Source organism: Ranitomeya variabilis, chromosome 2 (assembly GCF_051348905.1).
Source record: "Ranitomeya variabilis isolate aRanVar5 chromosome 2, aRanVar5.hap1, whole genome shotgun sequence".
Lineage (NCBI taxonomy): Eukaryota > Metazoa > Chordata > Amphibia > Anura > Dendrobatidae > Ranitomeya > Ranitomeya variabilis.
The window spans coordinates 577,749,325-577,774,997 of NC_135233.1; the positions used below are offsets into that span (position 1 = coordinate 577,749,325).

At 46.1% G+C, this 25,673-nt stretch overlaps 1 protein-coding gene across 2 annotated transcripts; it reads right to left on the reverse strand.

The window, feature by feature from the left end:
* On the reverse strand, nucleotides 1–25,655 carry RSPRY1 (ring finger and SPRY domain containing 1). 2 transcript variants are annotated; one of them, XM_077288318.1, is made up of 16 exons: nucleotides 25,518–25,655; nucleotides 25,312–25,405; nucleotides 22,632–23,107; nucleotides 21,646–21,698; nucleotides 20,628–20,740; nucleotides 19,794–19,920; nucleotides 17,092–17,150; nucleotides 16,736–16,802; nucleotides 16,472–16,603; nucleotides 16,280–16,395; nucleotides 15,607–15,750; nucleotides 15,234–15,345; nucleotides 13,851–13,953; nucleotides 10,799–10,951; nucleotides 10,352–10,456; nucleotides 1–1,101 (listed from the first exon to the last, which is right to left on the reverse strand). In XM_077288318.1, exons 3-16 carry the CDS (start codon nucleotides 22,976–22,978, stop codon nucleotides 1,005–1,007), a joined length of 1,728 nt encoding a protein of 575 aa, XP_077144433.1. In that variant the 5' UTR covers nucleotides 22,979–23,107; nucleotides 25,312–25,405; nucleotides 25,518–25,655; the 3' UTR covers nucleotides 1–1,004. The 2 variants fall into 2 exon arrangements, with proteins under 2 accessions (XP_077144433.1, XP_077144432.1); XM_077288317.1 differs by lacking the exon at nucleotides 25,518–25,655 and having other exon boundaries at nucleotides 25,312–25,498.
* Between the last annotated feature and the right edge of the window lie 18 nt (nucleotides 25,656–25,673).

The following is a 25,673-nucleotide window of genomic DNA, read 5'->3' on the forward strand; positions in this document are numbered from 1 at the left end:
TCCTTGACTTTGTAAAATTTTTACTTAACATTCGTCCACTTATATTAACAGGGCAGAGCCTTAAAGCTCCGCTACATTGTGTACTTGATTACAACATTATTAATTTCTGATAATTCTCCATTTACAGAACATTCATCTATACAAAACTTGTCTTTCCTTTATTAACAGATGAGACGGCCCGTCTTCAGCAACCCGGTGGCGTAGGGAGACAGCCGGCTTACTGAAGGCAGATCGTATCGGACAGAATTGGTCGCGTGGTCAACCTGGCCATATCAAATTATAAATATAGGAAGAAAAAAAAAAATCCGATTCTTGAAGTCGCCGTCATGCGCACGTTACAAAACTCCGTAAATGTACACCTTTCCTGTATCTTAACCAAATATTCTTTGGAATATAAATTAAGCCCTAAAAAGGTTTCATTTACAGAAAAATCACAATCCATAGTTTCTAAGGAAAATGACTGACCAGCAGAAGGCCACGTGTATAGAAAACAATGGTCAAATACTGTATTTTGTCTGGCAAAAATAGACACTTTGTAGTATGGTACAATTAGTTACAGTTTTTGCAGTTACATTGATGCATAATTATAGTGCAAACCCTTTTCCAAAAAAAAAAAAGAAAAGTAAAATGGAGCAAAATAACATTTCAGGTGTCCGTTGGAGAGAATGTTACTGCAACCAAGTCAGAAATGGCCGTGGCTATCCAACAAGGGCAAGTTTTAGCCCCCGAAATGGATAGAAATACTCCAAATGTGATGGTCCAGTCCCAACAAGTACCTTAAGGAATGAATGTGATGTCCATCGTACACACGATCTAATCCGGGATGTATCTCACGTGTTAATAGATCTTCCATCGCGCTCCGGTCCATGTCGTTCAGGCCGTGACAGACAATATGGCCATTCTCCTGAATCTGATGCGAATACAAAACACTTGAAAATGACAGTATCTCGTTCATTAAAGAAAAAAAGGAAAAAGGACATCTTCCTGCATTTACTCCACAGAGGTCAAGAGATGTGAGAAATTTGGCGGACACGAGTCTTTATCTCCTGTCGACACAACGGACAAGTCTCCAGCTGCAGAGCGCACTCCATACACAGATCACTGCGGAGGAAGAAAGGACAGTTTCCATTATTTCCCTTCTTGTACCTAATAGGGTACAGGTAGATTCTAGCTGTAAATATCTAGTTTTTTGCAAACTGCAGGCTGCCATTCCTATCTGCTATTGCTGCAGTTACAGCGTTTAGGAAAGTGGGTCGCAAAGTTTGCTGAAGAAAGGACTTCCCACGTAGGCGCGGGGACTCAAACGTATTTTTCAAGAATGCCGAAGACACTGTTAGCACCCGAGCATGCTCAGATAACACCTTATCCCAGCATGTCCGCTCATTACTGCTCATCACCTCTCCCCATTCTTGAACAACTTTCTTTAAGAGACTGTCAACACACAATGACTGTTCAAACAAAGCACTTTCCCACATACTTGTTTTCCCATCTATGTCTGCCCTCCTCTGGTTCCTATATAGCCACATCTATCAAAGCAGGAAAATGGATGGAAAACGAGCAGGTAGGAAGTCGCACTGAACTGCTCCGCTATGGCAGAAGGTGCAGCGAGCATCTGTGCTGGGTTTGAACAGTCATTTTGTGCTGACAGACTGGTTGGTCAAGAATGTGGAGTACATCAGCACAAAAAGACTTCAAACCAAGCACGGACGATCAGTGCACACTTGCGATGGTTGAGCAGTTCAGTGCACCTTCCCACCTATCTTCAGAGTTTACCTGCCTCAGTGAAAAAAAATGGATGCAACTAGAATACCTGAGGTGGGGGGGAAAAACACAACACGTTGCGTTTCTCTCCTGTGGTAACGAACATGGATGTGTGAATACAGCCTTAGAAAGAAAGCTCTGCCCGCTACTGTCTTTCCAATGGCACAGAGCCATTCTAAGGTCACTAACGCATTGTACAGATGCCAGACGATACTTTAGACTGTTTCCACTTATTAAAAAAAAAAAAGCAAAAAAAGGGAGTAGAAAACAGCCTACTGTGGTGTAATCACTTTTCCTGTGACAGTCGTTGATGTTTTTGCAACAAATTCTTCAAAATGTCATGTGTGGGTCATGAATTGTAAAAACTTAACGCTCTAGTGATATTTTCTCATGACAGTAGAGTCAGTAATGTGGTCGCCACATCTCAATTTATTGAAACAAAAGCAAACAGTCATGAGACCTTGAGCATCAATTATGGCTGACAACGACGTCTGTTGCTCTTCTCAAGTGGAGTTACTGTCTGCTGAGGCATGGAGTCCCTCTCGTCTTGAAGGGCGGCCCTAAGGTCATTGAGGTTCTGAGGTACAGAGTTACGAGCCTCTACACGGCGGTTCAGCTGATCCCATAGGTTTTCTGTGTGATTGAGGTCTCCAGCAGCCGTTCCCTAATGATGGGACCTCGATGAGCTGGAGCATGGTCGTCGATGAAGATGAAGTTTTTGCCTCTGGATGAACAACACAGTCCTATGACTGGACTAATGATGTTATTCATGTAGTAGGGGCCCATCACTGTACCATCCACAAAATGTAGGGCAGTTCTGTATTGACTAGACACACCTGCCCACGCCAACACCACCACCAAAGGATCGTCTGGCGACAACAATGGCTGACACATAGCTCTACTTGACGCCTCCAACATTGTTGGCGGCCATCATTTCTGCTCAGCACGAATCGACTTTCATCACTGAGGCTCACAGGTCCGTCGTCCAGCGTAGATGCTCCTTGGCCCATGTGTCGGTGTCTGGCGGTGTGGTAAGGTAGCCATACAGACCACACTGATGTAAACGGTTTCAATTGGTCTGACGTGACATTTGGGTTCCTCTCACCTCCCTTACATGTGCCTGGAGTTGTGTGGCATTCATCATCCGATTCTGAAGGGCTTTTTTCACAATAATGTCAGATGTGGCCAAAGACGTCCACTTCTCTGCCTCTATCGCTGTTGCACCCTGCTAGTGACTCTGTGACCCTCTAAGCTCAGTGGTCGCTTCCATCTGAGAACATCCTGCTTGAAGCTTCACAATGGCGAGGTCCTGGTCATCAACTGTTAAGTGTCATCTTGGTCTCATGATGTCAATATGTGACCAGCATGATGTGGAGAACTGAATAATACCAATTCTAATTGAACCCCGAAATGTATTGGCAGATTCATTTACCAGACACCTGCTGGGAGTTTTGCCATTAAGTTCCTTGTTAAAGAACAGTAAGTTGTGCAAAAAGTCCTGAAACACTGAATAGTCGGACATATGCGATCACAAGTTTAGAGACATTACAATAAGTTCTGAAAAGGTTACAGAGCATTTTAGGTTCACCTGAAATTTCACCCGAAAGCCGAACATCCCTAACTTTATGTGATTAGTGTATGTGCAAAAATAGGGATTTTTGTGTACTCACCGTAAAATCCTTTTCTCCGAGCCATTCATTGGGGGACACAGACCGTGGGTGTATGCTGCTGACACTAGGAGGCTGACACTAAGTGATACAAAGAAAGTTAGCTCCTCCCCTGCAGTATACACCCTCCTGCTGGCTCTCAGCTAACCAGTTCGGTGCAAAAGCAGTAGGAGATCAATAACATATGAGCGTATAGCATGTCACATTACATATGAGAGTATAGCATGTCAAATTATAAAACAAGCACAAACTAATAATAGAGAGGGAGCTGTGTCCCCCAATGAATGGCTCGGAGAAAAGGATTTTACGGTGAGTACACAAAAATCCCTATTTCTCCTTCGCCTCATTGGGGGACACAGACCGTGGGACGTCCCAAAGCAGTCCCTGGGTGGGGACAACATCAGAACAGGCCGGTGTAACCGCTACTTACAAGTGCGTCACCGTGGCCTGCAGAGTCCGCCTGCCCAGACTCAAATCTGTGGAAGTGTGGGAATTATAATGCTTCAAGAATGCATGCGGACTGGAGGAATTCGCAAGCTTGCGGCCGTGCTTGCCGACATCTGGTGTCTAGAGCCCTCAGACAGGGAGATAGGCTGACATCTAGCACGGAAGGACTCCTGGATGGTGAAAAGAATCCACCAGGCTAACATGGCTGATGAAACGGCTAAACTCTTCCTGTGACCGTCAGGAAGCCTTCTTACCATTGAGAAGCCCAAGTAAAGTGTCCAACCTTCGGAAGGACGCCGTCCTCGATACGTACCCACTCGGAGCACTCACTTCTTCCAGATTATGGAGAACCAATTCCGTTTTGTGGACTGGAGCCGAAAGAGATGAGAGAAGGACGATGCCCCTGCGACAGTGGGAATACAATACCACCTTGGTAACGAGGGAAGGAGATGGCCTGAGGGCGACCTTGCCTTGATGGTAATAAGGAAAAAAAGTCTGAAAGAACAGAGCGGCGAGCTCTGATGACAGGAACGCAGAGAAAAAAAAAAAGCGACCGGGGAGCGACCATCCCTGATAGTAAAGTCTGTCCGGATCAAAAAAGGAGTCTACTGTAAGATCCCCAGGACCATTAAGGTCCCACAGATCTAACGGTACACGGTAGGGAAGAACTACAGGTGAAGACTCCCTGCTAGAAATTCCATATTTGCAGTTTTGTCGCAATAAGACGGAAAAAAATACTAGTACGGCAAGCGAGAGAACCTGACAATGTCAGTGTGGGTCTCCCGGGACCACTGGGGCCCTTTCTGCTTCCGAAAAGATCTCAGAAGTAGTGGAAGAGGGGTTATGGAAATTGGTACCATGGAAGAACAGAGCATGCACTGCGATGGTCTTGGATCTCGATGTCAAACCATGAACTGGAATACATTGGTGTTCAATTTGGACGCCATCCGACCTACATCTGGAGCACTTCAGTGAAGGCAGATCTGATGGAAGACTTCCGAGTGAAGTTCCCACTCACTTGAGGAGAAACCCTGACGGCTGAGTATGTCTGCCGCCCAGTGTTCTACTCCAGGGATATGTACTGCTGAGATCACGGAGTGATAGATCTCGGCCCATCAGAGAGTGCGAGGTACCTCGGCCATGGCGCTGGACTGTGGGTACCTGCTAGATGGTTGACGTATGGCGCAGCCGTGGCATTATCCAATTGAAGACAGATGGTTGACCCACCTGAAGGCAGTGGACCTGCTGTAGGATTAGCCGTACCGTTCGGATCCCCAGTGCAATGATCGGGAGAAGAAGACTGGCATTGGTATTCCCTAATAACCATTGGACCAGGAGAAGGCTCTGGATGAGGAAGGAGCTCAGAGACTGCCCTTTGAAAGCCTGATTGACTTGCTGAAAACGAGCGGAGTGAAAGAAACTGCTTCCATTGTCGTCTTTCCCCAGAACCCTCCTAGCGAATTGAATGAACCGAGGGAATGAGTGACCAAGTGCACGAGCTCCCTGTTGAAGGGCCACGACCTTGACTCAAGAGAGGATTACCATCCTTCTTGTGCAGGATCATCCTCAAAAAGGATCTGCTGGGCTGGGAATGAGGAAAAACTTGTCCAAGTTTAGCTGCTAGCCCAAGTGAGAGGGTATTGCAAGTGATATAGACGACTCAGCGTAGTCCTGGAAGAGCGGCTAGAAAGTCGACCAAATAGGGCAGGACGACTGTGCTTCTAGGGTGCAAGAGGCACATGACAACCGCCATGACCCTTGCGACCACTCTGGTGCGGTAGCTAGGCCGAAGGGCAAGGTCGTGACTCGAAAATGCTGTTCGCGAATGGAAGGCGAAGGGATTATTGTAGAGGGGAAAAATAGGAATGTGAGGGTAAAAATCCCGAATGTCGATGGATGCCAGAAACTCCACATTTTTCTGTTGAAGTAATGGCTGAGCGGAGGAACTCCATTTGAAAAAGGAGGACCTTGTCAAAGGTTGTTAGAAGTTTGAGGTCCAGGATCGGTCTTACTTTTTATTCCCCCTTTTTGGAACCAAGATCCCTTAGATCTAGACTGTCCTGGACAACGCTTCCACTGCTGGTTGGGTCTGTAGAAAAGATACGATCCCTTGTTAGTCTCCCTCTCAGAAGATTTGATTGGCCAGCTGTACTGTCTTCGGGGAAAGGTTACTTGTGTGAATCGAAGTAGTTAAGGTCTCTGACCAGGAGACTATTGGTCCAGCAACCCATGTGGCGGCTAAGGAAGGGTAGAGCGCTGAACCCAAAGCCACAAGACGGAACGAACCAGATTTGCTATCCGACCGTCTGTGGTATTTTAATTGATACATCGGGCAGGGACACTGGTAGGTATACCACAAGAAATTCTACCCGGTTAGTCTGCCAAGTGGCAGAATGCGGGACTGCATCCAGCAGGTCAGGAAAATACAGTCTCTTGCCATCGTCATGCAGAGTAGAAAATTAGGAACCCTCGATCCACCATCCTCTTAACAGGGAGGAATCGTCCGCTTTCTTGCATCAGCCGCTAAATAGTTGTGATACAAAGACGCCAGGGCAGGTTGTCTGGCGATAGGCCTGGATGCAGAAGAGGATACATGGAGGCAACACTGCATGTGCTCGTCTGTTGATGGTGTGGGGGGGGGGGGGGGGGGGGGGTAAGAAATCGGTGCCCTTTAAAGGACCCGTCGCCCTGAAAAATCAGACCAGGTATGGCATCCCACGTAGAGGCTTCTGTCCAGGGAACTGCTCGTCAATTTGTTGATATAAATAGGCGAGTCCCTCTTTTTCTGAAGCTCTGGCAATCCAAGGCAATATGTGATCCATATTCAGAGCGTTGTTGTCAAGAAATCATAGGGGAGAGATCAGGAAATGAAAACTTCCATTTTCTAGACGCCTGTACATTTTTCTAGAATACTTGCGGCCTCTGCTAGCCGACGGCTCCCATTGTAGAAGAGGGACCAAGTATATCGGTCCTGCGAGCACTCCGAGCCACAGAGGGTTCACAGAGGGATTCGATCTCTTGGTCAGAGAAACCATGGGTTGCGGTTAGTGACAAAGTCCACTGAGGGGGACTAGGTATTCTGAGATAACTGGGATCAGCGGCGGAGGGCTCCAGAGCTCAGTTAGGGTGACCAGCTTCGGATTGAACATGTGCCCTTAAGACCAGTGAATACTGGTCAAGTGCCTTTAGGGGGGCATACTGTTTATGTGCCTTTAAATGGTCATGTGCCTTTAAGAACCAGGGTATACTAGTCATGTGCCTTTAAGACCAGGGCATACTGGTCATGTGCCTTTAAGACCAGGACATGCTGGTCATGTGCCTTTAAGACCAGGACATGCTGGTCATGTGCCTTTAAGACCAGGGCATACTAGCCATGTGCGTAAGACCAGGGCATACTGGCCATGTGCGCAAGACCAGGGCATACTGGTCACGTGCCTTTAAGACCAGGGCATGCTGGTCATATGTCTTTAAGACCGGGGCATTTTTCAAGGATTACGCCAGAGGTGAAGCCCCTTGTGGGGAACTAGGTACTCTGGGAAGAGCCGGGATAGGCGGCGCGCCGAACAGGGGAAAATGTGCAGAGCCCTCCAACCGTTCGAGTCCCGGCACGTACCCCAGTATGCAGCTTCGTTCAGCAGGTCAGAAGGTAGAAAAAAGATCCTGTGCTGTTGCTGCTGTTTGGACGGTGCAGGGACAAAGAAAAAACCCTCAATCCATCGTCCCTTTAGCAGGGAGGTGGAGAGGAACCGTCCGCCTCCTTGTACCATCCGCTCTTAATAGTGGTGGTGCAGTGGGGGCTGCTCGGACACCACGCTGGAATGTGCCTCTGAACAGCCGAGGGTAAAACCTGGTGGGCAGGGCTGAATGTCCGGCAATAGGCCTGGCTGCAGAAGAGGATACTGGAGGGGACACTCCAGTGCTCGTCTGATAAGGGAGGGGGGAGATCTGTGCCCTTGAAGGGGCCCGTCGCCCCTAGAATCAGCTCAGGCAGTGGCTTCCCACGTCGCAGGAGAGGATACGGAGAGGTAAGACTCCCGTGCTCGCCTGTTGATGGTTCGGGGAGATGGGAACATGAAAGAATCCGTCGCCCCATTCGTCCGTTGTAAAGGTAAAAAGGTAAAAGTAAAAAGAGTTCTTTGGGTCTGAATAGCAGACTAGTCCGTGTGCCTCCTACGGACACTAAGCAAGAACTGGTTAGCTGGGAGCCAGCAGGAGGGTGTATACTGCAGGGAAACTAACTTTCTTTGTATCACTTAGTGTCAGCCTCCTAGTGGCAGCAGCATACACCCACGGTCTGTGTCCCCCAATTAGGCGAAGGAGAAATTGTGGGACTTTTTGAAGAGTTACAATTGATGAATCAGCCACAAACATATAGAAGCAAAAAAAAAAAAAAAAACGACCAATGGCAAATTTAGTAATCAATAACATATTCTTTCAATTTGCACCATTTTGGACGTATAATTTATGTGCTCACCAGTGTTTGTTTTTTTTAAATATATGTTTATTACCGTATATACTCAAGTATAAGCCGACCCGAGTATAAGCCGACCCGAGTATAAGCCGACCCCCCTAATTTTGGCACAAAAAAAACTGGGGAAACTTGACTCGAGTATAAGCCTAGGGTGGAAAATGCAGCAGCTACCGGTGAATTTCAAAATTTAAAATAGATGCTCCATACTGTTCATTATGGCCCCATAGACGCTCCACATAAAGCTGCCCCATATATAATGCTCTGCACTGTTCAGTATGGCCCCATAGATGCTCCACATAAAGCTGTGCCATATACAATGCTCTGCATCTTTGATTATGGCCCCATAGATGCTCCATAGAAAGCTGTGCCATATACAATGCTCTGCACCTTTGATTACGGCCCAATAGATAGCTGTGCCATATATAATGCTCTGCACCGTTCAGTATAGCTCCATAGACGCTCCACATAAAGCTGCCCCATATATAATGCTCTGCACAGTTCATTATGGCCCCATAGATGCTCCACATAAAGCTGCCCCATATATAATGCTCTGCACAGTTCATTATGGCCCCATAGATGCTCCATAGAAAGCTGTGCCATATACAATGCTCTGCACCTTTGATTATGGCCCCATAGATGCTCCATAGAAAGCTGTGCCATATAAAATGCTCTGCACCTTTGATTATGGCCCCATAGAAAGCTGTGCCATATACAATGCTCTGCACCTTTGATTATGGCCCCATAGAAAGCTGTGCCATATACAATGCTCTGCACCTTTGATTATGGCCCCATAGATGCTCCATAGAAAGCTGTGCCATATACAATGCTCTGCACCTTTGATTATGGCCCCATAGATGCTCCATAGAAAGCTGTGCCATATACAATGCTCTGCACCTTTGATTATGGCCCCATAGATAGCTGTGCCATATATAATGCCCTGCACCTTTGATTATGGCCCCATAGATAGCTGTGCCATATATAATGCCCTGCACCTTTGATTATGGCCCCATAGATAGCTGTGCCATATATAATGCCCTGCACCTTTGATTATGGCCCCATAGATAGCTGTGCCATATATAATGCCCTTCACCTTTGATTATGGCCCCATAGATAGCTGTGCCATATATATAATGCTCTGCACCTTTGATTATGGCCCCATAGATGCTCCACATAAAGCTGTGCAATATACAATGCTGCTGCTGCTGCTGCAATAAAAAAAAATAAAAAAACACAAAAAAAAACACATACTCACCTTTTGCTTGCAGCTCCTCAGCGTCCCTCCGCACTGACTGATCAGGCAGAGGGCGGCGCGCACACTATATGCATCATCGCGCCCTCTGACCTGCACAGTCAGAACAAGAGGACGCGAAGACAGAGCAGCGCTCGACGTGTGGAACGCGGACAGGTAACTATGAGATACTTACCTGCTCCCGGCGTCCCTGGCTCCTTCTCCCGGACAGCTGGTCTCCGGGTGCCGCAGCCTCTTCCTCTGTCAGCGGTCACCGTTACCGCTGATTAGAGGAATGAATTTGCGGCTCCACCCCTATGGGAGTGGAGTCCATATATATTTCTTTAATGAGCGGTCCCATGTGACCGCTGAACAGGGGACGAGCTGCGGCACCGAAGACTGTGGGACGGGCAGGGGGAGCGCCGGGACTAGGCGAGTATGCGACACGCTCTCTCCCCCTCACCCGCCGACCCCACCGCCGACCGTGACTCGAGTATAAGCGGAGAGGGGCACTTTCAGCCCAAAAATTTGGGCTGAAAATCTCGGCTTATACTCGAGTATATACGGTATATTAGAATAAAAAAAATTGCTTAAAATATACTTTCAAAATGGTGCAAATTGAAAGAAGAATTTGGCACAAATTAAAAAAATGTTTAAACTACAAAAACTAGACAATAGGGAACCTTAATGCAAGTAGGGGCACAAAATAAAAGTGACCGCTGCACTTCAGTGAACCCGTCCCAGCCAATGTGGCCTTGCCAAGGTGCATTGACCGACCTGTGTCCACAAGGCCTCAGTTCTGTGTCGGCCACCTCGTCACAGCAGAGCGTGCAGCAGTTCTCCCGAATGCTGACTTGTTTTAACAGTGCTAAGCGTCTGTGCCTGGAGAGAAAGGAAAAAAAAAAAAAGTCATTTATTGCTTATAAATACCATGCCCTTTAAGTGGCCATATACCGGGACACTAGCCAAGCACTGAGATTTATCCATCTGATGTGTATGGAGACCCCTGCACTAGATTCTGGGGTATGGGGGCGGAAGTCCTGACATTTTGGATTCTAGCATGCCCAGTCTCAGGCAGTGATTCCTCCTCCCTATCTTGGCCATATGTACAAGCTTTTGTAGACTGGGCAAGTACTTAAATGGGTCATCAACATCAGATTGTTGGGGGGTCCGAGTCCCGATGATCAACCTATATCAGGGCAGTGGTGCATGAGAATCTCCTACCTTGGCAAAATGACCTTTTCTTCAGGAGCCAACACGGCATATTCGTTAAAAGTGCTAAATTTGTTTGCAGGTGGATATTTAAAGGGCTTCGCTCCAAAATTGAACTCGCACTGCTGATAGGACATGAAACTTGCTGCAGCAAAAAACCCCGATCTGAGGAGGAGAGGGGGAAAGGGTCACTGATGGCAGCTGCATTACACAGGACGCAACTGTAACATTCACTAAGGGACAATGGCGCCATAAAATACAATGTTGGATAGAACTACCATCCCAAGACAAGCAGTGTGTACATAGTGTGCTATGCTGGGAAACAGTGATGATATAAGTGTCCCCTTGTTAAATGCTGTTGTCAATCACTGACAGCGGTATATAAGGGCTTGTTCACACTATCCTTTTTTTGCTGCGGATTTTTCAGCTGCGGAATTGGAAAAACCACAGTGCAAAACCGCGGTGGTTTTCACTGCGGTTTTTTGTGCGGTTTCTACTGCGGATTCCACTGCGGGTTTCCAACTGCACTTTCCTATTGGTGCAGGTGGAAAACCGCTGCAGAATCCGCAGATAAGTAGCATGTCAATTCTCTTTTTTTTCCGCAGAAAATCCGCGCTGATTTTCAAGCGGAAATCCGCAGCGTGGGCACAGCGGGTTTTGTTTTCCATAGGGTAACATTGTACTGTACCCTGCATGGAAAACGGCTGCGGATCCGCAGCTGCAAATCCGCTGCGGATCCGCAGCAAAAACCGCAAAGTGTGAACATAGCCTAAGACGCGCCAGCCGGAACAAAGTCACAAGTCCCACCCATCAGCGCCCGTCACGTGATCGCCGGGTCTGCAGAAGACCTATCATTGTGAATCTCCTGCGGCCGGCAGTTGTAAGAGATTGTAATCTTTGCTATATATGAAGCACTTCTATATGTAGCAGTAGGCATTCAGACTATCACAGCTTCAAGTCTCCTAAGAGGACCATTAAAGTAAGAAAAAAAAATAAAAATTTCAAATCGCCCCCCTTTTTGACCCATTAAAAAAAAAAAAAAAAAAACAACAAGAAAAAAAACCATCTGGTATCGCTGTGTTAAAAAATGTCTGCTCTATCGAAACATAAAAAAAATTAATCCGATTGGTAAATGGTGTAGCAAAAAAATAAAAGACCAGAATTAAGGGTTTTTTTTGTCCACCACAACATTGCATTAAAGTGCAATAACAGGCGATCAAAAGATCGTATCTGCACCAAAATGGTATCAATAAAAGCATCAGCCCGGCACACAAAAAAATAAGCTATCACCCAGACCCAGAAAAATGAGAACGTTAAGGCTAAGTGCACACGTTGCAGAATTGCTGCGGAAATTTCAGTGGCAATTCTGCAACTCCTGCCACAGGTATATCGCATGCAGAATTGACATGCATATTCCCACAGAAAACTAGCGTTTTGCAAGCGATCTGTAGCATTGCTTGGAAAACTGATTGACAGGTTGGTCACACTTGTCAAACATAGTGTTTGACAAGTGTGACCAACTTTTTACTATTGATGCAGCCTATGCCGCATCAATAGTAAAAGATAGAATGTTAAAAATAATAAAAAAAATAAAAAAAATTGTTATACTCACCTTCCGCAAACAGCCGATCTCCTCAGCGGCTTCTGTTCCTATAGATGTGTGTGTGCAGGACCTTCGATGACGTCGCGGTCATGTCACCGCGACGTCATCGCAGTTCCTTCACACACACCATCTATAGCAGAGGTGTCAAACTGCATTCCTCGAGGGCCGCCAACAGGTCATGTTTTCAGGATTTCCTTAGCATTCCACAAGGTGCTGGAATCATTCTGTGCAGGTGATTAAATTATCACCTGTGCAATACAAGGAAATCCTGAAAACATGACCTGTTGGCAGCCCTCGAGGAATGCAGTTTGACACCTCTGATCTATAGGAACGGAAGCGGCCATGTGCACCGCTGAGAGGCGGGAGGACTCCGGGGCCATCAGAGGGTGAGTAGATAACGATTTTTTATTTTAATTCTTTTTTTTAACAATTATATGGTGCCCAGTCCGTGGAGGAGAGTCTCCTCTCCTCCACCCTGGGTACCAACCACACATGATCTGCTTACTTCCTGCATGGTGGGCATAGTCCCATGCGGGAAGTAAGCAGATCAATGCATTCCTAGGTGTGTGGAATCCCCGCGATTCCGCAAATGTAATGAACATGCTGCGTTTTTTTCTGGAATGCGATTCCGCTTAGGAAAAAAATGCAGCATGTGCACAAAAAATGCGGATTGCATTCTATTAAATAGGATGCTTAATGTGAGCGTTTTTTTTTCGTGGTTTTATAGCAAAAAAACGAAAAAAACCTGCGATAAATCTGCTACGTGTGCACATAGCCTAAAGGGTCTCGGAAAATGGCGACAAAAATAAAAAACTTTTAATGCAAATTTTGGATTTTGTTTTGTTCACCACTTAAAATAAATAATAAGCTATACATGTTTGGTATTTGTGTACTCGTACTGATCTGAGGACCGGAGAACCCCTCTCTAAGGGGATACGGCTTAGTGAATGGGATCCCATAGGCATCTGAAGAGAGTAAATCCCTTTAAATCTTAAAGGCTGAATTGGCGTGTCTGCATTATCTAGTGTACCCCTAAGGCACTTTTATGGGGCGACTGCTGGTATATATTCAGGGCAGACAAAAATAGTCTTCCATTATCTGTCCAAATTATATAAAAACACATGCACAATATTAAGCATTTCTCCTTGGAAAACTGGAGAGATGCCGGAGGGAGCAGCAATGCCAGCACAATGGGAGAGACGCTCCGAGGACAATGGAGATGGAGTAAAATCCATTCATGTCATTATATTAAAAAAAAAAAAAAAAAACACAGACGTTATTCCTTGTGATTCTCATATACACTCCCTTTATGGCAGGCACCATACAAGCCCAATACGGTACATAAAGTGTCACAACGTGCGGAAAATACACAGTGATTCCAGTATAAGACCCAGATAGGATATGGAACTGTTTCTCTAATCCATTAATCACAGGCGCCGGGAAAGCAAACACAGCACTTACGTGGTGGAAGAGAAAACTTGTTTCTCAGGCGGAAGTTGGCTCCCGTTAAGAGAAAAGACCATTAACTTTTTATGCAAGTCCAATAAAAAGCCGACAGTGTCTCCTGCAGGACAAAGACACAGAAAGAAGAAATACAAATGTACAAGCAAAAATGGAAATATCAAGTAGAGATTGAACATATGTTCACAGCTGTAAGATAAATACACAGAATATCTCCCAAATAATCATGCAGAGACCCCACTTTGCTACAAAGTCTGATTTCTGTTGAATCTGAACTCCAGGCTATGTGGGTGCTGAGGCAGCAGAGGCGCCAGCTCAGGCAGCAGCAGAGGCGCCAGCTCAGGCAGCAGCAGAGGCGCCAGCTCAGGCAGCAGCAGAGGCGCCAGCTCAGGCAGCAGCAGAGGCGCCAGCTCAGGCAGCAGCAGAGGCGCCAGCTCAGGCAGCAGCAGAGGAACACAGTTTTCTTCATCAGAAAAATGGTGCACAATTTTGAAAAGATGTAAATTAGAAAGTTGCTCGTTCTTACAGACACAATCACATATCTTTGAAGATGGGTATAACCTTTTAAACCATTCCCAACATATGACATACAGTTACGTCATATATCGGGTCCCTTACTTTTGCGGCAGATGATGGATTCATTATTCAGCCATCATCTGCCTCTAACAGCCACGGGTTAACAGCTCCTGGTAATTAACATGTAAAATGGTGCTGTCAATCTCAAATAGTGGAATTTTTTTTTTTTCAGTAAATATAATTATTGAAATTTTAAACAGGAAAAACAGTAAAAAGAATCATTACAATGTCCAGAGCTATACATTACATCTCTGAGAACACAGCATCAAATAGTGGAATTTAACATGCACTGGCAGGAGGGTGCATTATTCCAGATGCCTACTGTCGTGCTCGTGACGCCAATGGGTTGCCATGACAGCCAGGAGTCTGCTGAAGACCTCTGTGCTGGTCACGAATGTTTTCCTGTGAAAGCCAGCGTTTGGTTGGCATTCATAAGAGATTGTGACTTTCACTATACATAGCGGTGCTGAGGCCCTGCTACGATCAGGTGATCGCAGATTTATGTCCCTTAAAGGGACTAACAAAAGCAGTACTGAGCTATGTGGCTCTGGATCCAGCACTGAAGTGAAATACATTTACTGGGAGCTGCAGCACAATCTGCCTGGTCTCTCAGTGTGCCAAGCGCACCTCTCACCCTTCCTCCTCTGTAACCCGTGAGCTGTTTTGCTTTGACAAGGCAGGGTTGGAAAGGTTTCTCCACTTATGAGCCACAAGTAGATTTCTCTTATAAGATGAACCACAAAGTTTTTACATTGGCTATTGTTTGATGAAATGACAGCGACCATTTAAAGATCTCAGGGTTCCTACCTTCTTTCCAGCAGGGATGTTGGTGAGCTTTACTTTTAGCATTATACCATATCAGCTGCCTGCAGCCATCGTACGCACACGAATACTCATCATCCCCGATGCCGTATCCTTCCTATGTGCACACAGAGAAGACAGTGAAACAGAATGCATTTGTACTGTATTATAGGCGTCTATGCACAGAGGAACCCCCTATCCCCACAACTGTAGCTCTCACCTCCACCCAAAAATGAAATAAAAAGCAGACAAAGGGTCGCATGTAGCCCTCAATGGTACCAAAACAACTACAGTTTGCCCTGCAAAAAGCGAAGCTGCCGACGCATTTACAGCCGAGGAGCCGGTCTACACAAATCAGAAGCATCAGGGAGGCGCTTACATGATTAAGGAACTTGCTGTCTTTGGTCGCCCAGCCTATCTGCATGACTCCAGAGGTGATCACCGTTACTTCATAATACCAAACACCATTGTCTACACAGAATGTGCAGCGAACACTCTCAAAGGAGGAAGCATCGCACCGGGCCTGCGGGAAAGAGAAGAAGGAAAAAAATAAATAAATCTTAAAAGGGTTGTCAGGGACATTAACGTTAATGACCTAACCTTAGAATAGGTCATCAATATCTTAACGTTGGAGGTGGGACACCCAGGACCCCCGCTGATCAGCTGTCGGACGGAATTGCTCAGCACAGAACAGCTCCGTCGACAGTTTAGTGGCTGTGGCCGGGTACTGCACATCCGCGTGGATGTGCAGTACCCCGCAGTGGCCACTATGCAGTCGATGGAGCTGTGCAGGTCTGTAACTGAGTAGTTCCAGCCGCCAACACCAGAAACAGCTGATCGGAGAGGGGTGACGGGTGTCGCACCCCCACTGATCACACATCCTGAGGGCTGACCATCAATGTTAAAGTCTCGGACAACCCCTTTAAATATTATAGGACAAAACAGAGGAGGAGGATGAGACAGAATAATCTAGTGCTAGCGTTATACTACAACTGCATTTGTCGGATTGTCCCAACTCCTTGTATGAGGATTAGCAGGAATATAACCCTTACTTCTAATCCATAGGGGGAAATCTTCAGGTACTCGCTCACGTCATTGCTGTTCAGCATGGCATTGATGGGCACTAGGTCAGCTTTCTCGTACGTCAGTTGTCTCCCTTCTTTCAGGACTGCAACAGAAACAGGTAATGGAAATCCGTAGGGGGCGTCTGCTCCACATTATGTACAAGGCGAGAGGACACTTACATAAATTGTCCAAGCTCCACTGGGCACAGAAGCCCACCTGACGCTTCAAGAAATCCCCATTATTTGTCCACGTCTCAAGCAGGAGAAGACGATCGCTTATCCGAGACTCGGAAACAGTCATTTTATTTTCACCTACAAGAATGAGTCAGCAAGGAGGAATGATCGCATAATAATAATAATAATAATAATAATAATAATAATAATAATAATAAATATTATAACCCCAGAATAAAAACCATCACCCCAAAAAACGTCGCTCCTTACTTGTTTGTGAAAACTTCTCCAGTGCAATAAGTGCAAACAGAATGACCATGGGATGAAACCTGAAATTCTAGATCAGAGAAGACAAGACTATTCAAGGGGTTGTTCAGGACCATTTCACATCTTCTAGTGATGGCCTCACCCCCAATCAGCAGACTGCAGGAGCTGGCTGCACATAATGTGCCGAGCCAGAGTGCCACAGCGCCACACACTGTAGTGGCCGCTCTCAGGTACTGCCGCTCTCAGGTACTGCAGCTCAGCTCTCATTCACTTCAATAAGAACCGAGATGCAGTACCCCAGAACAGCCACTATGTCATATGCTGGTCAGAGAGGATCACTAGTAACTATTCACACTCACCAGACTTTCTAACAAGTACTCCAAAATCCCAGGGCTCAGCAGAGAGATACTAGCGGGACCTAAAAGGAAAAAATATATATATTAAAAAATATTGTAATGTAATATACCAGTGACTTTCACCTTTCCTATCAAAACTGCAAAATCCAGGCTTAACCCCTTTGGGACAGGATGACTTTTCATTTTTTGATCATCTTCTTCAGAGGGTCATAAACTTATATATATATATATATATATATATATATATATATTATATATATATATATATATATACACACACACATACACACACACACACACACACACATACATACAGTGCCTACAAGTAGTATTCAAGCCCCTGCAGATTTAGCAGGTTTACACATTTGGAATTAACTTGGCATTGTGACATTTGGACTGTAGATCAGCCTGGAAGTGTGAAATGCACTGCAGCAAAAAAGAATGTTATTTGTTTATTTATTTTTTTTAAATTGTGAAAAGTTTTTTCAGAGGGTCATTTATTATTCAACCCCTCAACCCCCCAGAATTCTGTTTGGTTCCCCTAAAGTATTAAGAAGTAGTTCAGGCACAAAGAACAATGAGCTTCACATGTTTGGATTAATTATCTCTTTTTCCAGCCTTTTCTGACTATTTAAGACCCTCCCCAAACTTGTGAACAGCACTCATACATGGTCAACATGGGAAAGACAAAGGAGCATTCCAAGGCCATCAGAGACAAGATCGTGGAGGGTCACAAGGCTGGCAAAGGGTACAAAACCCTTTCCAAGGAGTTGGGCCTACCTGTCTCCACTGTTGGGAGCATCATCCAGAAGTGGAAGGCTTATGGAACTACTGTTAGCCTTCCATGGCCTGGACAGCCTTTGAAAGTTTCCTCCCGTGCCGAGGCCAGGCTTGTCCGAAGAGTCAAGGCTAACCCAAGGACAACAAGGAAGGAGCTCCGGGAAGATCTCATGGCAGTGGGGACATTGGTTTCAGTCAATACCATAAGTAGCGTACTCCACCGCAATGGTCTCCGTTCCAGACGAGCCCGTAAGGTACCTTTACTTTCAAAGCGTCATGTCAAGGCTCGTCTACAGTTTGCTCATGATCACTTGGAGGACTCTGAGACTGACTGGCTCAAGGTTCTCTGGTCTGATGAGACCAAGATCGAGATCTTTGGTGCCAACCACACACGTGACGTTTGGAGACTGGATGGCCCTGCATGGCCCTGCATACGACCCCAAGAATACCATCCCTACAGTCAAGCATGGTTGTGGCAGCATCATGCTGTGGGGCTGTTTCTCAGCCAAGGGGCCTGGCCATCTGGTCCGCATCCATGAGAAGATGGATAGCACGGCCTACCTGGAGATTTTGGCCAAGAACCTCCGCTCCTCCATCAAGGATCTTAAGATGGGTCATCATTTCATCTTCCAACAAGACAACGACCCAAAGCACACAGCCAAGAAAACCAAGGCCTGGTTCAAGAGGCAAAAAATCAAGGTGTTGCAGTGGCCTAGTCAGTCTCCTGACCTTAACCCAATTGAACTTGTGGAAGGAGCTCAAGATTAAAGTCCACATGAGACACCCAAAGAACCTAGATAACTTGGAGAAGATCTGCATGGAGGAGTGGGCCAAGATAACTCCAGAGACCTGTGCCGGCCTGATCAGGTCTTAGAAAAGACGATTATTAGCTGTAATTGCAAACAAAGGTTATTCCACAAAATATTAAACCTAGGGGTTGAATAATTATTGACCCACACTTTTATGTTTAAAATTTATAAAAATTTAACTGAGCAACAAAACTTTTTGGTTTGTAAGATTTATGCATCTGTTAATAAATCCTGCTCTTGTTTGAAGGCTCTAATTATTTGCATCTTATTAAACCTGCTAAATCTGCAGGGGGTTGAATACTACTTGTAGGCACTGTATATACATACATACATAGCATCGTGATTACTCGCTAATCCCACCCCCTGCACAGTAGCTCCGCCCCCACCCCATTACCACACACAATCCCGCCCCCCACCCCATTACCACACATAATCCCGCCCCCCACCACCACACATAATCCCGCCCCCCACCACCACACATAATCCCGCCCCCCACCACATCACCACATAATACCGCCCCCCTTTGATTTTACACTGTGAATAAAAAGTATTATTAGTATTATTCAGATTTTTAATTAGTATTGTTATTAACTTCACTTAAAGTTAATTTACCACCTGCGTAAGTGCTATTGAATGTTGTCATTTACTTTAGTTTAATCACTAGCAGATGCTGACTGTATTATAGCCGGTATCTGCTTTGTCTGTGACGGACATGTACACAGGTTACACCTAGGAGATGTCCACCTTTGAGGACATTTATTTTTACGTATATTGAGCTAAAAACTACAATTTTGCAATTGGTCTTCATTAAATGTATTGTGCAGTTTGTGCTTTTACTGGCTCCTTGCTTCCCAGCACATTGGACTTTGATGTGGTTTGTCGTCCTAATTCAGTGGAGAAGACCATGGAAAGAGAAAATAAACGTTCCAGTAAGAAATTCAGAATGAGCTCACTGACGGATTCTCAGTTTACTTATTCTGCAGTAGCAGAAAATAGAAAATGAAATATGGAGGCGCTATTACAGCGATTATCTGTCCATTCCATGACAGGTGAATAATACAAGTAATCGGGAGAGTAAGTTGCAGTTGGTGGATTTACTGAGGACATAACACTCACCTGCCAATTTCTCTGCCAAGCAGCCTAAAACTGCAGTGGTGTTACGGTGCTTGGCGGGATTACTGGAGTCTTGGACCGCCGTGGCCGCGCTTAGATTTAATTTCTCCGTCAGCTTCTGTAGGGCATCCTGTAAAGAGAAATGATCAGGGCTGAGTGATAATTGTAGGCGAAGTATCTGGATAAGCGGCCGCTTCTAGCATCAGATCGACGCCGTGAACACTCAGCAGTTCTCTCCCGGGACTGAGCAGACGGATCGCGCTAAGGATGCAGTCACCGGGCTAGTCAGGGTCGCTTCCGAGTCCCAAAATCAGGGTTGTGCCATAGATGAGGGGATAAGTAGTCAATCGCTGGGGGTCCCTAGTGCCGAGACCCCTGGGTCAGTGAATGCGGATAGAAGAGTCTGCAGCACCGCCACACTCAGACTACAACTGGAATAGTGTGCGCATGCTCAAAAAGAGGACGGCGGACCCCCGCTCTCATGTCTGGAGGTGGTTTAGCAGAGGGCACCCCAACAATCACCCCACCTGGGATTGATGAGGAGCCGTGATTGTGGAACAACAACCACCCTCCAGTTCTTGGTAATTTTTTCATACTATAAAATTTTTTACTAAAATTGAAGATTACCGAAAGTCCATTTAAAAAAAAAAAAAGTTTAGAAACTTTATATTGGTTGGTAATGCCAGAGACCTGCATCTCCCAGGAAGCCTATACTTTACACAGCCATTATTAAACCGTTGGCATGTCTTTATGGAGCGATTAGGGCACATTCAGCGCCCCGTGCACCCTTCATTATGGCGATTCATGTGGAGCTGAGAATACCCACATGACACGCACCTTTGTTGGCAGCGGACATTCATCCAGGAGCAATGTGATGACGGCCGGACCCAGAGGATCTTCTAGTGGAATGACTCTGATGAGGGACTGCACCACGTCCAGCCAGCCGTTATCTGTACGGGAAAGCAGAGCGCTCACAGTGATGCCACAAAGGAGAAAAAAAAATAAAAAATACACCATATGCCCGACTGCAGAGAGGATGACAACTCCCACCAGGCTCCGGACATTATAGGGAGGCGGAATAAGAAACAGGGAATTACAGAGGTTGGTCCAGTTCTTATAGTTTATCCTCATGTATATCAGATCAGTGGAGGTCCGACTCTCTGCAGCCCCCTGTCAATCACCTGTTAAGGTCCATTTACTCTTCACAATTACGATGACTGGTCTTAGAAAAGCTCATTTCACTATAAACGTGTAGTGTAAACAGGCGCAAAATGCTCATTTGTCATGTGAAAAGTTCTCGGCAGCACGTCATCTAAATAGGACCTGTGCTGCCAAGAACAATGGCAGCCTATATGTACTAAATCTAATATTGATCATTCAGTGCCTGTGTAATCGGGGTACTAAACGACAGCCAACCGGTAAACAAGTAGCTGATCGGCTGCCGCTTAGTGGCCCACCCAACGTGTCCAGTGATGGTCTCATGCCCTGTCCCACTGCCCGCAGTCTCACATGCCCTGTCCCACCACCCTTTTACATAGGCAGCAGAGTAACTCCAGCGTTTGTGCGAGATGGCCCATAGGAGGCCCCACTAAAAGAGGCTTCTTCCCGATAGCACTGGACACATTGGGCAGCTAGTCTGAAAAAGGGAATAGAAAGAACAGCAGGGGGCGCTATAACCAGTATGTAATGGCAATATTGCACACAGGAGCATTTTATTCCATTACTCCAATGGGGCCGAATGAGTTGCTGATCCATCACTTTGGATATGGTATATGAGGACTCTAGGCTACAAGAAACCAACTAGCCAAATCTAGGAGCCAACAAGAAAAGTAAATGCAAAAAATAAATAAAGTACCTGTTTCTGCCATTTCATGCAAAGTGATCATGGAATATGGGGGCTCCTGGTCACTGAAAAGCAAATGGTTACAGGTAATATCTCACCGATTCATCAACACCAATCAGTGATACAGGGGTTACAGGATCAGCACAGAGTTGATGAATCTGTTTTTTCCCCCCCCCGAAAATAAAGAGCAAGCTGGACAGTAGGAAGAGATCACAGATGCTTTTGCCATGCATATAAGCCAGGGACATTTTTTGCAGCTCTCATAGAAATGAATGGAGAGAGCAGAAAATCTGTGACCACCTCTCCTTTCCTGACAACGAGCCGCAGCCTGTTCTTAAGATAGATGGTGGTTTCAGCGGTGAGACCCATGTCTACTGATGTGCCGCAAGTCTCTCAGATGGGATCACCCCTTTAAAAGGGAGTCTTTCACCTCAAAACGCTAATTATACCACTTATACAGATGTGTAGGGGATTTCGCCCTTTTGTTGTTTTTTCCTTCCAACTATTTCATAGGCAAATGAGGGGCTTCCGGACGGCTTTGGTGATCATGGACCCTACAGCAGCGTTCACACAGCGCCATCGCCGGCTTTGGTTTTCTCATCTATCCATAGTAATAAGCTGACGGGCGGAGGTGGAGAGCAGCGTTATAAGGGTTATTCGGGGGTCCTTTCCACCTGGGAAGTCAATGGTGCTGATGATGTTACGACCCCAGACACATACATGATAGGTAGGTATTGTGCACACGTCTTGGCAGTGTCGGGTGGTCTTCCATTATTGGCAACCTTCCAATATGGGTGTGAGTGGCGCAGGATAGACCCCTTTAAACTCAGACCCCTAAAGCTGACAAATAATAATAATGTGAATTTAGTGAAAAGTAAAAGAAATCCATTGCTGGAAGTTTAGATACCTACATCTTAGTATCTATTGTGACACTGTATGGCCTTACATGATGTAAGCAGGATGTGAACTAATACCCCGGATTAAAAAACCCAACTTACTTGTCTACAAGAGTTCTTATGACGGCCAAAGTATCCAGCACCAGGCCGTCCACATTGGGCTTTTTCCTCCGTGGCTCATGTGGTCCCCTTCCTCTCCTTGGTGGTCTTACTGGGTCTCTTGGACGGTTCCTAGATTCACTGGCAGGTACAATACGGCTCTCAGTTTGTTGGCTGGGCGAGTCTACATTGTCCTCCGCCCCGCTATCTTCTCTGCAAACGCAATTGTTCCCCATGTCACTGGTCCCCGACTGTTCATTTAAATGGACTGGATGGTGCCCAAAGTGCAGCAGAAAACCTTGCACAAGGCTCCTGCTAGCGTGAAATGCAATCCAAGCGAGCACAATCATCTAGAACGTTGGACATGTCGCAGCTGCGTGATCAGGAATCCGGATTTTCTCCATCCTCTTTGTGCAGGGTGCCGAGAGGTCCGCTACCCAAAATTATCTGGGACCAGGATCCATGTCTCCAATGCAGCACTGGAAAAAAGAAGAGGGCGTCAGTCCAGGTAGCAATGAATACAAGACAGACCTATGAACTCATGTTATGACCATTTATTGCAAAACCACCCTTTAAATGACTGCAGTGCATCATACCATTGTCCTGACTGTGTGATGACGTAGCGGAAGGCACGTGCGACAGAGGACGGAAGAATCAGCTCAGAGACCAAAGCAGCTCCCGCAATAGCACAACCAGGGGCTGACAAGGCTTCAGTCATTTCCATAGGCCCTCGTCAATCACAGTGGTCGCAGCTATTTTTTGGGGGAGAGGTTGAAGAATTCTGCAACCCATTTCCTAGTTCTTTAAAGTGGATCTGTCATCAGACTTCATAATATAAACTTCATGAATTATAAGGGTATGTGCACAAGCTGCGGATTCTGCTGCGGATTTTTCCGCAGCGGATTTGGAAAATCCGCAGTGCAAAACCACTGCGGATTTTCTCGCGGTTTCTTCTGCGGTTTTTCAACTGCACTTTCCTATTGGTGCAGGTTGAAAACCGCTGCGTTTCCGCGCGGATTTTTCCGCAGCATGTGCACAGCGGGTTTTTTTCCCATAGGTTTACATGGTACTGTAAACTTTGGGAAAACTGCTGCGGATCCACAGCGTCAAATCCACTGCGGATCCGCAGCAAAATCCGCAGCGTGTGCACATACCCTTAAAGGGACATGATGAGCCCTCCCAGCCTCACTGACAGCTGCAGCTTGCACTGAGCAGTGCGAGATCTCAGCAGCAGCAAGGAGGAGGGACACGGAGAAGCCGTCAAACAAGCTAAGTGGGCAGACATTTGGTTTATCTTTCAAAAAGGATTAGACAGCCATGCCAACATGATTTTTCAAAGGAAATACACTGGCCTCATCAGGTTTCTGATCTATATATTGTGTAGTTTGTATTATTTAAAGGGCATTTCTATTTTAGTAAAAGGTAGCATTTTGCTAGAATATGCCATCACGTCCTGAAAATGGAAAAAAAAAGGGGGCAACTAAGTGTAGACCCTTCACCGTTCTTCCTTTCCAAAGGGGCTAATCCGAGAAACCCAATTGCAATTCCCTGGGAAATACCTACAGCATCAGAGGTAATTCATAGCAATATACCATCATGTGAATATCCCTTTTATATGGTGAATATAAACATTTACCCCAATCAAAAGTGCAATAAACAAGATGGGATTTTCAATTCTATTAAAAAAAACAAAAAAACAAAACTTGCATTAGAACAAGACACACTGGAAAAACCTATATAACCACCATCAACTATAGGAGGTCTGCAGCGGATATGTACATAAAAATGTACAATGTAAAATATGGTCACACAATCTTTAATTATTTTTAATAATAATATATATTTTTATATTGCGCTAATATATTCTGCAGCACTTTACAGTTTGCACACATTACCATCGCTGTCCCCGTTGGGGCTCACAATCTAGATTCCCTATCAGTATGTCTTTGGAATGTGGCAGGAAACCTGAGAACCCGGAGGAAACCCACGCAAACACAGGGAGAACATACAAACTCTTTGCAGATGTGGTCCTTGGTGGGGCTTGAACCCAGGACTCCAGCGCTGCAAGGCTGCAGTGCTAACCACTGAGCCACTGTTCCGCCCTTGTAAACACAAGCACTTTTCCATTTTACCACTTATTAAAATTTGCAACCGTTCCTGAGATATTATCACTTTTCTTTACAGCTTGTTGCCAAGGAGACCGACCACCTCTGCCGTCTAGATTGTAAGCGCTGAGCTGAAGCGGTCCGGGATCGGGAGGTAACAGCGATCCTGGCAACCAACTTCAAACCAGCGCTTACAATCCCACTAGAAAAGAGCTTGTAAGAACGGTGCATGATCTGCTGTCTCGCCGCAGTGGTCGGTCTCCAAGGTAACGAGCTGAAAACAAAAGAAGAAAAAAAATGTTAATATCTCAAGAACAGCTGAAAATTTTAATAAGCTGTAAATTGCAAAAACAGAACAGTTCAACAAGATGGGAATAACCCTTTAATACATGGACAGCTGAAGTCTGGCCATTGTTAGTGGGTCAAATGGGGAGTCCCAAGTGGTGACCCCCATCTATAGGGCTGGACACCCACAGGGGTCCTTGTGCCATTGGTTGCCCCATACCGACCCGCTAACAATGGCAGGTCCAGGTCCGGTGACGCCGTGTCGCCACGACATCCAGCAGTCGTGTCCTTACCGTGCAGTACAAGGTGCACCTGTCCGGTCAGGCCTCCACATGTGATGTCACAGCAGCACAGAGGATGATGTCCTCCTCACACCTCACGCCTCATCTGCAGGACAAAGAAGCAGGCGACACAATGAAGGGCTGGGCAGCACCTGCCATGCTCTGCTGCACCCCTCCCCCAGCTCTGGGATACATGCATGTACCGAGCAGCCTCTCACCGTTATAAGGCTCTCGCACTATACCGCGCACTTCCTGTTTCCTTCGCCTCTCTGTCGTTGAAGACAAGACCAATCGTGACGACACCAGCCGGGAAGTGAGTTGTATCTTCTGCGCATGCTCACAACCTTCTTTCCCTTGCACTGAAGCCGGGACGG